This window comes from Camelus ferus, chromosome 1 (genome assembly GCF_009834535.1).
Source record: "Camelus ferus isolate YT-003-E chromosome 1, BCGSAC_Cfer_1.0, whole genome shotgun sequence".
Lineage (NCBI taxonomy): Eukaryota > Metazoa > Chordata > Mammalia > Artiodactyla > Camelidae > Camelus > Camelus ferus.
The window spans coordinates 81470956-81485345 of record NC_045696.1 but is presented as its reverse complement, the minus strand read 5'-3'; the positions used below and the strand labels follow the sequence as shown (position 1 = coordinate 81485345).

At 37.8% G+C, this 14390-nt stretch overlaps 1 protein-coding gene, 1 long non-coding RNA gene and 1 pseudogene across 4 annotated transcripts in view; 1 reads left to right on the top strand and 2 right to left on the bottom strand.

Annotated features, from left to right (window-relative positions):
• LOC116665235 overlaps positions 1-14390 on the top strand; it is a 48297-nt gene that overhangs the window by 21974 nt on the left and 11933 nt on the right. The window lies entirely within an intron of this gene.
• Positions 1987-14390, bottom strand: part of LOC116665194 — a 24620-nt pseudogene continuing 12216 nt past the window's right edge.
• Positions 10026-14390, bottom strand: part of SLC2A2 (solute carrier family 2 member 2) — a 27578-nt gene continuing 23213 nt past the window's right edge. For both annotated transcript variants that reach the window (XM_006188083.3, XM_014562092.2), the window contains 2 exons: positions 14094-14297; positions 10026-14006 (listed from right to left, as the gene is read on the bottom strand). In XM_006188083.3, the coding sequence (XP_006188145.1) occupies positions 13806-14006; positions 14094-14297 (405 nt within the window). In that variant the 3' untranslated portion in view covers positions 10026-13805. The remainder of the gene's footprint in view (positions 14007-14093; positions 14298-14390) is intronic.

Genomic DNA, 14390 nt, shown 5'->3' with positions numbered 1-14390 from the left:
AAATTGAAAAGAAAAGCATTTAGTGAGAAGAGCATGAGATGGAGCAAGCATATAATAGAGAAATCTTTACCGGGGTCGTTGAATCACTGTCGTGACTTCCCCTGGGTTTTGCTTGCCCATGCCCTCCTGCTGAGATAGATGTGCTTTTTTGCAAGGCAAAATCGCAGATGAGTAAATAAGAAGGTGCTTATTCACTTTTATCATCACAGCACCCCACATGTCAATTCAAGGAAATACTAGTGAAGAAAATTCTGTGGGTTTGTGGAATCAGAAACCAAATTACTTTTAGAATTAAAATAATCAGAGTAGGGACAGCATCAGTCACTTATCCAATGAAACAGAAAAGCCCCGATGGAGATCATCTTGGTGCATTAGGAAAACGACCTCAGGGCTCCCGCTGACAGGACACTTTCCCCAAGTACTATTAATTATAATGCATTATTAGCTAACTGCAGGCTGTGGACACCCTTTGCATGTTAACTAAAGTGCAACAGCCATTTAGTTAGTGGGGCTTGCTCAGTCTTTAGAATTGTCTTAATCATTAGTGAATCAGTTAAACTGTAACGTTAGGAGATAAATATAATCACCAGTATCACTTGGGAACAAGTCTGAACTGGAACTGGTTGCCAGAGTCTCTGGGTACAGATATTCCTGACTGTGCAGATTGATGGGTGACAATCAGTGCAACTCTGGACCGAGACAGCCTCATCCCTGCCTCCTCAGGGTTACATGATATGAGATCGTTGTGGGGTTGATTTCTGGTTCAGAGTGTGGTAGGTTTTAAGACAGGGAAAGTGGTATCCTGGCCTCTATATTCAGTTCTTAATCATTCAGAAATTGATGATGCAGTTAGCAGATTTTTGAAGCATGTTCCTTTCAGTGCTCTCTTTTTGGGCCATTTCACTGATTGTTAATGACTCCACCTGAGCAGGTCTGGAAATGACGCTGAAACCCAGCCAAGCCTCCTTGGCAGTTCTGGAAAAGGGTTTTGAGTGTTAGCTTGGAGACTGTGAAGAGAAGCGCAAACTGTTTGTTAGGATTCTCTCTGGATTTTGATGATCGGCATAGTCCTCTTCTGCTGCAAATCACCCAGACTCAACAGAATAAACAAGGCTTAACTGATTTGATTTTGATTCGTGTTTTGATGACTGACCCTCAGTAGAAAAAAAACGGGGGAAAAAAAAATCACTCCTCAAGTGACCTGAGAAGAACTCCATTACCATTCATTTTATCGAAATTTTAAAAAACATTTAAAACATTAAAATACTTTTTATGAATTTTATGTACAGTAAAATTCACCCTTTTTGGCATACCGTTCTATAAGACAAATATATAGTCCTGCAAACCACCAGTACAATCATAAACGTTTGTATTATTCCTTTCAGCCTGAAGAAATGCTAAGAAAATGTCTTTAGAATTTCTTTTAGAATGGGTCTACTGGCAAAAAAATCTCTTGGTTTTTCTTCATCTGAAAATGTTATTTCTTCCCCTTCATCTCTAAAGGATATTTTCCCTAGATAAACCAATTTATGTTTCCACAAGCAGGGTATCAGGGCCCTGTTTTCTTAGGAATTTTGCCAGCCTCAGTAATACCATTTAAAAAAAATTCTTTTATTAAAGTGTTGATTTACAATGTGAGTTAGTTTCAGGTGTACAGCCAAGTAATTCAGTTGTACATATATATATTTTTTTTCTTTTCAGATGCTTTTACATTATATGTTGTTACAAGAAATTGAATATAGTTCCCCGTGCTGCACAATAGGTCCTCATTATCTACTTTAAATATGATAACTTGTCTCTGTCAGTACTGTCAGTAGTACCATTTTTAATAGCTTAGCCAAATAGACAGGAAAAAATGGCATCTCATTTTTTGGCATTAAGAATATTTGGCCTTTGTTGTATATGTTGCCAATTTCCCCTCACTTTCTTATTTATTTATTTATTTATTTATTTATTTATTTATTTATTTATTTATTTATTTATTTATTGGCGTTCTATTTCTTTATTTGACAAGCAGCAATATCATGTTTGTCATTTTAATGTAGATACAATTATTAGATTATCTGTCATATTACAATATTTAAGTTTTTATCGTATGTCCTTTAAGATACATTAAACACACACACACACACACACACACACACACACATCAACTGCAAACGTGAAGGCGAGAAAAAGCATGGTACCCAACCAAATTTCCACATTTCAGCAATACTTCACTCGTTCTTTTTTAATAAAGTTTTAAGAAATGTCATAATGACATGAGCTTGAAATATCTTTAGGCATTTTCTCTAACGCTAGGGACGTGGCACTGGTGATGTTGTAAACAGCAGAAAAACAGGGGCTGCCAAATGACCAAATTACGGAGGCACAGGTCTGCTCTCATCCCCCGGGGACGCCCGGAAGGTGAGGCGACAACCGCACACGGCGCCTGCGGCGCGGGCGTCAGGCCACATAGCTGTACTCGTCCGCCGACGCCTGGCTGCGATCCACGTACTGCTTGTCTATCAGGACCTCGATGCACTTCTTGATCATGCTGATGCTTGGGTTAAACCTGGCCCTGGACTGGCTGATCACCTCCTGAATGAGGGCGTTATGCCGCAGCACTGTCCGCGCCTTCATGATGCGGACGATGTCGGCCTGGAGATACATCTTCCGGTCTTCATCCACGGCACTTCTCGTCTGCTCCATTTCCTGCGGCGTGTCTTTCTGCATTGATGTAGTAATTTTGAATTTTGTCCTTTTACTGCTGAAGTTCATATTTAATGAAAATGAAGATTCTGCATCAATGTCTTCCTTCTCTGAATCGTGGCTGATCATCTTCACGTCGAGCAGGGATTTGATCGTTTTTGTCAGTTCCTTCTCGCTCTTCTGCGTGCTGTCCTGAAGCTCCCTGTAGCTGACGGCCTCGCTGTTGTTAAAGGCAAGAAGGACTGCCATCTGGTACGTGGTGACCGTGGCCACATATGGTTTGCCCAGGTAGTTCATTTTAACTTCACCTGTACAAAGATAATGCAACCATGTAAGTTTCCTTCCACTGAAATGCTGGCTGTAAAATAATTCAAACATCTGTACACTTTTTTCCAATTCCTGGGGAACTGCAAACGTAGATGAAGGAGCCTGAGTGAGAGGCCACGAGCCAGCCTGGAGAACATATATCTGAAAACTAATTCCCAAGTCTATCGCTGTGTCCTGACTCTCGATGAAGTTGTTGAACTTATTGTTGAGGTCCGCGCTGACGCTCATATCTGTGTACATACGATGCAGCTTGCTGGTGAATTCATAACCACAGGCTTGCTTTAATTTATTGATCATGGGTTCTTCAGAAACCACAGACATAGATAACCCATGAATTAAACGTTTCACCAGCATTCTCACGTAGAACTTTTGAAAAACATCCTTGTCGTCGATGTATTTGAGGACGGAATCCTGCAGATCCTGAATCATGTGAGGTAGGCCAGTGGACACAGCGCGGAGGAGGACGTACATGTTCGCCATGTCGTTCTTCTTCTCTTGCCGGACGATGTTGTGACACTGTGTGGAGGAACTGTAAGTCTGCGACCATCCGCTGCTGACACTCAAGAATCACTTTAGTATACGAACTGGGATGTAAGTATTTTCGACATCGAATTTCTTCATCTTTTAATCTGCCTAGAACCTTTTCGATATACTGTGAGCAGTTTGATTCTTGTAATAGATTTGAAGCTTCTTGTTTGTAATACTCTCCTGTTTCAGTCAGAAAGGGAGACTCAAAGATTTCCTGATAGAACTTTAAGGGGAATTTTTTTCTTATACTGTTCAACATAAACAAAGGAGTTAATAACCCCATGGATTACTTTCTGGTTTGGGTCTTCTCCACGACGATCATGTTTGATTTCTCGGAGCAGCATTCGGATAAGGGTGGTCTGAAGTGGCTCGACCATCAGTTTCCTCCACATGTCCAGCGCTAGCTCTCCTATTTCCATAAGTGGTTCATTCATATCTACACCACCATAACCATACTGAAGGTCGGCTCTGTCAATTTATTCTTTTTAATAAACTGGGTGTTGAGATATCTATACAAGCAGTCCATGTAGTCTGCACCCTTGCCGTACTCCTCCCAGTGCCTGTGGTACATCACCAGCACTCGCTCTTCAGACTCCAGAACTCTCTTGTGCAAATGCCCTACGTGATTTTCCAAAAAAAAATCTTAGTTTCTGCATAAAGTCTTTCTCCACGTGGTTCAGTATAGCCACACATAAAGCATAGATATCTGAGAAGCGGTCGTTCCACGTGGCTCTCTCCACGTACTCCAGCATGACCACGGCTTTGATTTTCGTGAGGAGCTTGTTCCAGGTCTCATCAAAATCCACCACTCTCGGTTTCAAAAACATCGTGCAAGTTTAGTGTTGAAATCTGCTGCGGAGGCGGGGCCGGGGCCGGGCCGGGGCCGGGGCCGGGGCCGGGGCGGGGGCGACCCGCAGGCGCGCAGGACCGAGCCGGCGGGGAGGGTGGGCGGCGGCAGCCGTCAGCTCGGTCCCACTCACCGCGCTGCCGTTACTGCGCATAGGCGCCTCCCCGCCGGCCTCCTTATTTATTTTTAAAAGCATACGCAAGTGTTTAATTCCTAGGTAGGAAAAGTTATTGCTTCTTTTTCTTTACTATTTTTTTTTTTGGCTTTTATTTAGGAAGATCTTTTACATCCTAGGTTAGGTAAATATTCATTAACATTTTCTTTTGGCACTTCTACTTGTTTCCTAAATTTAGCACTTTTCTCTATTTGCAACTAATTGTTTTGGTTAGTGTGAAGTACATCTAACTTAATTTTTTCTAACTGGCAAGCATATGTTCAGTAATATCTATTACGTTTTATACACACACACACACTCACACACCCCTTCCCTTTGTTTGAAATCCTTGTTTTATCAAATATTTATTATTTTTATATAGTTGTGACTGTTTCTGAGTTTTTAATTCTGTTTTTGCCAATCTATGTATTTATACCATGCCACAATTTTATGATTATAAAATTTTTAGTATTGCCAGATTTAGCAAATTAAAATACAGGCTACCTAGTTAAATCTGAATTTCAAATAAGCAATGAATAATTTTTTAGGATATGTATGTTCCAAATAGTGCATGAGATTCCAAAATTCAAATTTAACTGAGTATCCTGTATTTTATCTGCCAACCCTAAATTCCAATATTGGGCCATCCATATTGCCTCCAATTTTTTCCTTTTCCAAAATGTCCTATTTTTTTCTTTCCCAAGAGAGTAAAGTCCTTTAAGAAATTAACAAGTAGGTACTTTGGGAAAGTTTTTAAGTGTGATTAATGGCTACACCAGCAAAAGAAAACAAAAATGGGCTACGTTTTCATTCTTCAATAATAGAATAATATTGAAACATGTTAATTCTTTCAAGGCAGTTTGGTCCTCTTTCCATCGTCACCCCTCCCTCAGTATGTCTTCTCTTTTTCTCTGCTAGAGGAAAAAGTTCTTCACTATTTGTTGTGGACTGAATGTTTGTGTCCCTCCAAATTCATATGTTGAAACCCTAACCCCCAAAGTGGCTATACGTGGAGATAGGGCCTGTGAGGAGAGGATAAAGGTTAAATGAAGTCATAAGGGTAAGCCTCTAATTTGATAGAGCTGGTGTTCTTATAAAAAGAGGAAGAAATACTAGGACCCTCTCTTGCCTTGTGATGACACAGCAAGAAGGTAAGCATCTGTATGCCTGGAAGAGAGCTCTCACTAGGAACCAAATCTGCTGTCACCTTAATTTTGTCTTCTTAGCCTCTAGAACTGTGAGAAATAAAATCTGTCATCTAAGTCACCCAGTCGTATTTTGTTATGGCAGTCTAAACAGACAAATACACACTTCATTAAATTATTTGTGTGTTTCATGGCATATTTCAGTAAATTTTTTAAACAGTTATTATTTGTATCTTGTAAAAAAGCCTATAATTTAAACAGAATCCATGCTATCTTTATTTTCATTTTACATAAAAGCGAATGATTGAAACTTTAGAGGATTATGTGATCAGCCCAAGATGACTCAGCTGGACTCGATAATCAACATTAGGGTGCAGTTGCTTTATAGGAGTTGGCTCAGGAATCAGTGATCTCTAGCATTCCCGCTCCGTAGTAGCTCACCTACTACTTTCTCTGCGGAAAAAGATCTGTCGATCTGATACAAGAAATCTCAACTTTTTAACTTTTTGCCTCAAAATGTCTTCATATCTTTTTTCACCTTTCTCCTACCTTTATGCCTACCTGTGATTTTTATACCAGATTTCCCCATGCTTCACTTATCCTTCTCACTTATCTTAAAATTCCTTCTCTATTTCTCCTTTCCCTCAGTCTACAAACACATTCACATATTCCCCCTTTGTAAGTCCTGAATTGTTCTAAACTGCAGACCCATTTCTCCTTCTTTTTCTCACTATCTATTTCTGAAAGAAGATTAATTTCTCCCACATTTTTTGGCCTAGCATATACATAATAAACATGCACAGTGAAGAAAATCTGGACCACACTCACACACACAAACACAAACACACACTAACTGAAATCCTATCCCCTTCCAATAACCACTACCTTCTGTACATTCTTCTCTTTTCCTCTCTTTCTTCTTCTCTCTTCCCCTTTCTCCCTCCCTTCCTACCCCTCTTTACTCTCTCAATCTCTGTCATCGATCTGAAATATATTGTGTACATATAATCTCATCCATTTTTGTGCTACATAGCATTTTTTCAGTTGATTTAATATTTTAAATTAAATATTTCTTTTTATTTGATAATTATTTTTAAATTTTTAGACAATAATGCATGTTTATAATTTAAAGGTCAAATAATAGTACAAGGCTTATATTAAATATATTTTTTTAAAAAACCCATCACAATGGTTTCCTGCCCCATTCCTCTTTAACCATGTGTCTCCTTATAGGTGAACACTTGAAAAATGTTTAGCTATTTTTTAAAGTTTTAAGTTCCATGTTCTGATTTGTATGCTGTATTGTTCAGGGTCCCAGCAGAAACAGACAGCCTACTGAAAAGGGATGGTTAACAAAGTTTAATGAAAAAAGGATCTACAGAGGGCAGGCCAAGTTAAGGAAAAAGCAAGGGATGGTAAGACACCTGGGACTGGTGGTAGTGGGACTAACGGTACTAAGATGCCATTCCCAACTCTAGGATTAAAAGAGGCAAGATTTGGGGGAGCCGTTCCCCGCTCCCAGTGAGAACTGTAGCTGTACAGGAGCTGTGGCCTTAGGTGGAGGAAGGCGGTCACTGCCCAGCCAAGGGTGGAAGCTGAAGGAGACAATAGCTCTCTTTCTGGCATTTCCCACCAGGGCAGCCCATTAAGCAAACCCAACTAAAAGCCAAAGACTGGGAGCCCAGAAGATACAGTCAGAAGAGATCAGCCTTCTGAGCCACAAAGCAGGGTGGAAAGGGTGAAAATTGATCTGCAGGAGCACAGGGAAGATCACCCGCACCTAGGCTTATATGGATGTTTTTTCCTTGATAGATTTGGGTTGTCATGTGTTGACAGCTAATTATGATAAATAGTAACTGAGCTCTTTTTTCTCACACTGTCTCACCTTTCCTCTCCACATATCTCATAATGTAGTACTATTATAAATTTTATTTGAAAACATGAATTGTAACAATAGCCTGTGTTTTACATGATCATGTAAATACTCTTTGCCGTCGAGCCAAGTAGAGTACTGGGACTTTTCCTTTCTGTGCCACTCCCTGTCTCGCTCTCTCCCTGGGAATTCACAATTACCTCCTGTTTGCATTTGTTTAGTTTTTTATGTGTTTGTCACTATTTCTTCCTAAGTGTTCCAAATTCTTTTTCAAATGGCCAAACACATCAGAGAATCTTTCAGTTTTGTTTTCCCCTGGAACCCTCTGTTCCTTGTTTCAATCTGAATTGTTTGCTTTCTAGGCCCTGGTGCTCGCCATCATCTATGCCCCTGCCCTGAGACTTGCCTTTCATTCTCCCTTTTTGCTGAATCCCATATTGTCCTCTCTCTCTGTTCTCTCTCTCTCTTTTTTTTTTTTTTTTTTTTTTTTGGCAGATTACATATTCCACTTGTTTCATGAGAAAAGGTGCCAAAGATACATTTTTGAGTCTTACATGCCTGGAAATAGAAATAATTCTACTTTTACACTCAATTGATGATATGTCTAGGGGACAAAATTCTAGGCCGAAAATCATTTTCCTTCAGAACTTGGTAGGTATTGCTCCACAGCCTTTTAGCTTCCACAGTTACATTTGGATAATACATGCTGATATGAATCCTGTTTCTTTGTACGTACCCTGTCTTTCCTTTCTAGATGATTTTATATGTATTTTTAATTTCTGGTGTTCTGAAATTTCATGATGAAATTTTGGGTTCTGTTTGTTTGTTTGTGTTTGGCACACAATGGACTTTCAATCTCAAGTCTTGTTCTTCAGCTTAGCAAAATTCCAGTATGATTTGTCTTTGGTAATTTCCTTCCTTCTGTTATGATTTTTTCTTTTTTCTCTTTTGGGCTCCCATTGTTTGGATGCTGGATCTTCTGGGTAGATCCTCTAACTTTCATTTCTTCCTCTCTCCTCCCTACCACCAAAATTTAGTCTGTGAATAACTTATAATAACAGTTTTCAGAGTTGGGCATGTTACCTCTTATTCGTGGACAAAAATGTATGCTGCCATGTTCAGTAATGTGGCTGCGACTGGGCATCAGGCCAGTTCTTTTTCCAACACCTCTTTCCTGGTGGTCCTTCTCCTACTTTACAAGACTGGTATAATCCTCCTTGGATCCCAGCTCTCGCCATAGTGCATTGCCCCAGAGCATTAAACCTTTAGTGGTCCCAAACAATTTTATCTGTGATATTTGCAAATAATTTTATCTGTGACGCTTACTTCAATTAAGGTGGCATAAGAAATAGTGTATTTTGGCCCAAGTTAGGATATTTTGAATTCAGACATTGTGGCACAGGATAATGACCACTTTAGTTTAGCAGACCTTACCCAATTATTTTCAAAGTGCATTTGCTCCTGAGGGAAAAGCCAGTAAAAGTCATGAAAACAAAGCATCTGTAAAAAATGCAGGAGACAGACTTACGGCAAGTCCCCGTGTGTCATCCACGTTTGCCCGTGGAAGCACTGGAATTCAGACGTGAGGTTGCTGTCACAGGAAGTGGTAAGGTTCTCACTGGAAGTGAAAAATGAAGTCAGATAGAAAGTAGGTCTGATTTAGGAAATAAATTTTACATTGAGGACTGTATTTGCTCATTAGGTTATGACAGATATTTTCCACGAGTTCAACAAGCTAACAAGCTATATCTGAGTTCTCATCAGAGGTTTGTTGTAAAGAAAGAGCATGTGATAAAAATAGAATTTTATTATATACATGTGAAAATGCATAAAATTAATAATATTTAAATTCTCCCAACCCTTTCTGAGTATATCAGGTTAAGCAAATTGCCTCTAAGTGAAAGATTCAAAAATATAATTAATGATCTTTTTATTAAGTCTTGGTAAAGCCTTTTTGGTTATGCTGCCCAGAAACTAAGGGAGAGAATAATTGTAACAACTGGGTAACAGATACAGCTTCACAATACAGCTTCTTTCATTTCAACAAAATGAAGGGGCCCAACTGAGTTATTAGCTGGTAGTTTGCTAAAAGTTACTTTGAAGATTAATTTTTATGTGCTTTTGGCTATAACTTAGAAATAGTTATGGAATTGAATGACATCAGTCCTTCTATTTCTATCTCCTTGTTTATGAAAACGAGATCTTCAATACATCTATAATAACAAAAAATATTTATAGTTTATGCTGAACACTGTTTCACATTAGCAATAAGAAATAACTATCCATTAATATTTAAATTACTTGAAAACCCCCCATACTCCTCATTAAGATGAATTTCTAAAATAACTACCTTTAAAATGAATAATTTTACCAAAATTTGTAATATAAATGTTTTTCATCAATTGTGTACTAATTATCATAAATGCTAACTCAGCCCAGAAAAAAAAAAGATGCTAAACATTTTGACTGTTGCAATTTATTTAAAGTGAGAATAGGAAAAATGCTGTGAGAAGGAAACAAGTACATACAGTAAACCAATACCAATCTTCTTAAATGTGGTTATTTTCTTTGCAAAATAAAACAACATTAAGCATTTGGACACATATTTATTAACATAAAACTATAGTGTATGTATACTCTTAACTAAAATCAGTTTCATGATGATTCTTTCTAACATGCATCAAACTAGAAAGCAGTAAAAACACCAGCAGATGGTTCAGCGTGGTTGGCAATAAACGTCTTCTCCTCAGGTCACTAATATAGAATTGTAATGAAAAATTGCATTTTTTTTTACGCTTTACTCAGCACCTCTGTTTAGAACATGGTAAGCACAAAATATTGCCTAATGTTGCTTTATTTGCTACATATGCAACAATAAGCTAGCAAGAAGAAGTAGCTTATGCGTGTACACTGATGTATACACTTGTGCAATTTTTGAGGATTATCAAGAAGGTTTGGTCTTGTCCTGTGACTATAATCCTGTTAAGCTACATTTAACTATGATATATAGCATATTATTTTGTACTCGGTATTATCCAAAGAAACAATATTACATATAGACCTCAAAAAATAACTTAGGCAAAAGCAAATTTAAAAAATATAATAAAAACTCCTATAACCTACTTAGAAATATCAAGTGTGGGCTTAAGAATTAAATGGCCTAATATCTCCCCTAATTCTTACCATTCCCTTGTCATTGTGAAATTGTTGCTTGAAGTGAAGAAAATATTGTATTGAATTTATATAACTTTTTTTTTAATTTAAAACAAAAATTTGGAACTATTTTACATATGATAATCCTGTATCCTTACAGTAGCTTCATGAATTCTTATTCTAGGTAACATTTACTGAGCACCCTCTTTGTATCAGGCACTCTGCTTAACACTTTACATTTCATCCTCACAACTCTTTGAGGTAGACATATTATTGAACCTATTTTACAAGAGAGGCCTCCAAATTGAGTTTCATGGAAGGCAAAAGACAGAGATGGGGACATTTATTCCCTGGTCTTCCTGGAATCCTCCATAGACTGAGCTCTTTGAGGAGGGGCATTCTCTAACTGTGTCTCAGCGCACATCGCAGTGCCGGTCATGTGGAGGAGAGTCGGGAGGAGGCAGTGAGGTGAGATCCTTGCACTAGTTTCATGACAGCGGGCAACACTAGACGCGGCGGTTGAGTGGCCAGACCAAGAAGTGTGATCATGCTTCAAGCAAGTGAAGAGAAAACTCACATTTGTAAGGATGTTAGAGTGTGAAAATACTGCTGCAAAAAATGACAGCATACTATGAAAATCAAGTGTTCAAACTCACATCTAATTTCCCTGGGATTAAGTCTAATTAGTGCTGCTATTATTATGTATTATGATGTATATAGTTGAAGACCTAGGAGTTTTTATCATGTTGAGCTAGTTCCTTTGTCTTAGTATAAAGTTTTCACAGCTTCTTATTTCATCTTTTTTTCTATCAGTATTAGCTGAGAGTATTCTTTCCAATTTCTTTTTTTTTAAATTGAACTCTTATTTCATCTTAGTGTTTCTTTAAACTCACTTGTACCTCTGCAAGGAAAAAACTATAGAAAGGAAACAATGTATGCAACTTACATTTCTCTGAGGCAGAAAACTTCAGGGTCTGAATTTCTGGTATTAGCAGATGTGTCAGATTAATGAGAATTTAAAAGGAGTCTTTGGGTTCTTTATTTAAATCTTTACTACTTTATTCTAAAGGAGGTCAGGAATAGTGATTTGAATAAATCACATTCATTGCCTGTAAAAATGCTACATTTCTTTATCAGTGCAACTTTGGGCTTCTCCAAGGCCATGAGCATCCTGAAGAAGACAGGAGCCGCAAGATGAGCCATTTTTTTTCCTGCTCCTGCCCTATTCGGAGTCCCTACATTTTTTCAGAGTTCAAAGTTTAGCAAAAAGGTCGACTGAGCTATTTAGCTTATTTGTGTCCTGAAGTCCTAAGTGAAAATAGTTTATCTCAAATTGGCCCAGAGGAAACAAAAATCAATCAAAGTGAAAAGAAATAATTTCATGTTGTGTGGGACGCCAAATTGCATAAAGGCAAATAATTTTGCACCCCCAAAAAAAGTACTAAAAGAAAAAGGCCCCCCCAATGTTCAGTGTTTTCCCCCAATAATTTCATGTTGTGTGGAACGCCAAATTGCATAAAAGTAAATAATTTTGCACCTCCAAAAAAAGGACTAAAAGAAAAAGGCCCCCCTCCAGTGTTCAGTGTTTTTCCCTCCACTCTTAAAAAGTAGTTTTTTTAAAGTGCCTTTCTTTTATGCACATTAAAGCAAACATAAAAAGAACTGATTCAGTGCTCCACTTTGTGAGGAAAACAGCATGGAGATAGTTTAGCTCACTGTTAAGTCTTTGGTGTCTATCAGAACTGTATGTCCATAGTTGCAAAACTAACTAAGTGAAAGTCTGTTTAATCATCTGTGTATTTCAATTTGCCTACATAGGTAAAAGCACTTATACCAGTGCCTGGCACACAGGTAGTATACAAGAAATGTTAGCAATCGCAATAGAGCAGCTAATTTAGCATCCATATACTGCTAAGGCAAAAAAGGAAACGTCAAAGGGGACGACTGTTTTGTGCTGGGAAACTCAGTCTTTCCAGGAAAATTAAATAGGGATTTTGATCCAGTCTGAAACTGAACATTCATGAATTTTCAGGAGCCCGCCCTCAGGATCCTCCAACCCTACCTTTCCAACTTATTTTAAAACATAATAATTTAGAAAATATTTTTTCTTAACAAACAGTGATTTTTTACTTCCAATTTTCTAAGTTAGACTGCTCTATCTTATTTGGGGCTTGAGGAGATATACAAAATGCTAGAATTATCACTGTTTGATTGTATTTTATAACACAACTCAGAACACCAGGCTGTGCTCAATTGAAAAGCAAAACAAAATTTGGCTCAAAGGATTGAACCAGCTAGGAGTAACGGGTTTATAATCAATGTTAATATTAACTGATAACCAGTGCTAAATGACCAAGTAAAACCTTTTAGTGCTTAATCCTACAAAAACAATTTGGTCATCAAAATAACAAAAAAAAAAATTTTTTTTTTCCCTAAGTATTGAAAGATTTTTGGGAAGCTTACCCAAAATAAAAGTTTTCTTTATAAACATATTTTAATATGCTTAATAAACCATTCCCCATGAAAAAATAAAATTATAAGCATAATACAAATTCTAATGCACAAGAAAAATGCTGAGGGGGAGAAATAAAAAGTTACCAATTTTAACATGGACCTTACTGCCACTAGTCATATCTCCTTTAGTATGAGGTCAATGGATAAGAAAATTCCAACTCACTCATATTTAAATATGCAAATATTGGTTGTGTCTTCAGGTTTCTAGTTTTGTGCTTAATGAAGCAATAACATAATGCAATGAAACTGCTTCAATTTCAGGAGACCTTTGTTATAAAGGACAGGGTTAAGAACTTTACACTGTACTTGCCATGTAGTGTAACAAAATGAGCTAGACTTCTGGGTTTATGCAATTACTGAATCTTACCATCCAAAATAGATTCTCTAAGTTAAAAAAAATATTTTGTTTGTAATATTTGATGACATTTCTGATCAGAGCTTATAAAATCTCTTTAAAAAAATAAAAGAGTACTTCAAGATGTAATATAAAATTCTCAAACATTCTCAAAAAATTGTCATTTAAAAAACACTGCTTCGTTCCTGTTTCTGTTCATGCCAAAAAGTGGGTTATCTTTACACAGTCTCTGTTGCTCCAAGGAATTCCATTTCTACAGCAGCTTTTGGCGCTTGGGTTGAACCACTCTTCTTTCGGAATTCTGCTGCAATCTCCTCAAAGGACTTTCCTTTGGTTTCTGGGACTTTGAAAAATGTGAACAGAGTAAAGGCCAGGACCACTCCAGCAAAGAGGAAAAACACATAAGGTCCACAGAAGTCCTGCATAGAGAATAAACAGAGGTCCAATTAACAGCTGTTCAACTCTATCTTCTGTTCCGTGAACTTGCACACTGTTAGGCTGCTTACCGCAATGTACTGGAAACACATAGCTATAATGAAATTGCAGGTCCAGTTGGTGAACGCAGCTATTGCCAAAGCAGCAGGACGTGGTCCTTGACTGAAAAACTCAGCCACCATGAACCAGGGGATGGGACCTGGCCCAATTTCAAAGAAACTGACAAAAAGGAAGATGGCTGACATGCTCACATAGCTCATCCAAGCCAGTTTATTCTGAGGAAAACAAAAACAAAAACAAAACAAAACAAGAGTGGTACTGGGATCATTGGCTACTTCTACCTTTAGCTAAGTAGATTGTCATGGAGT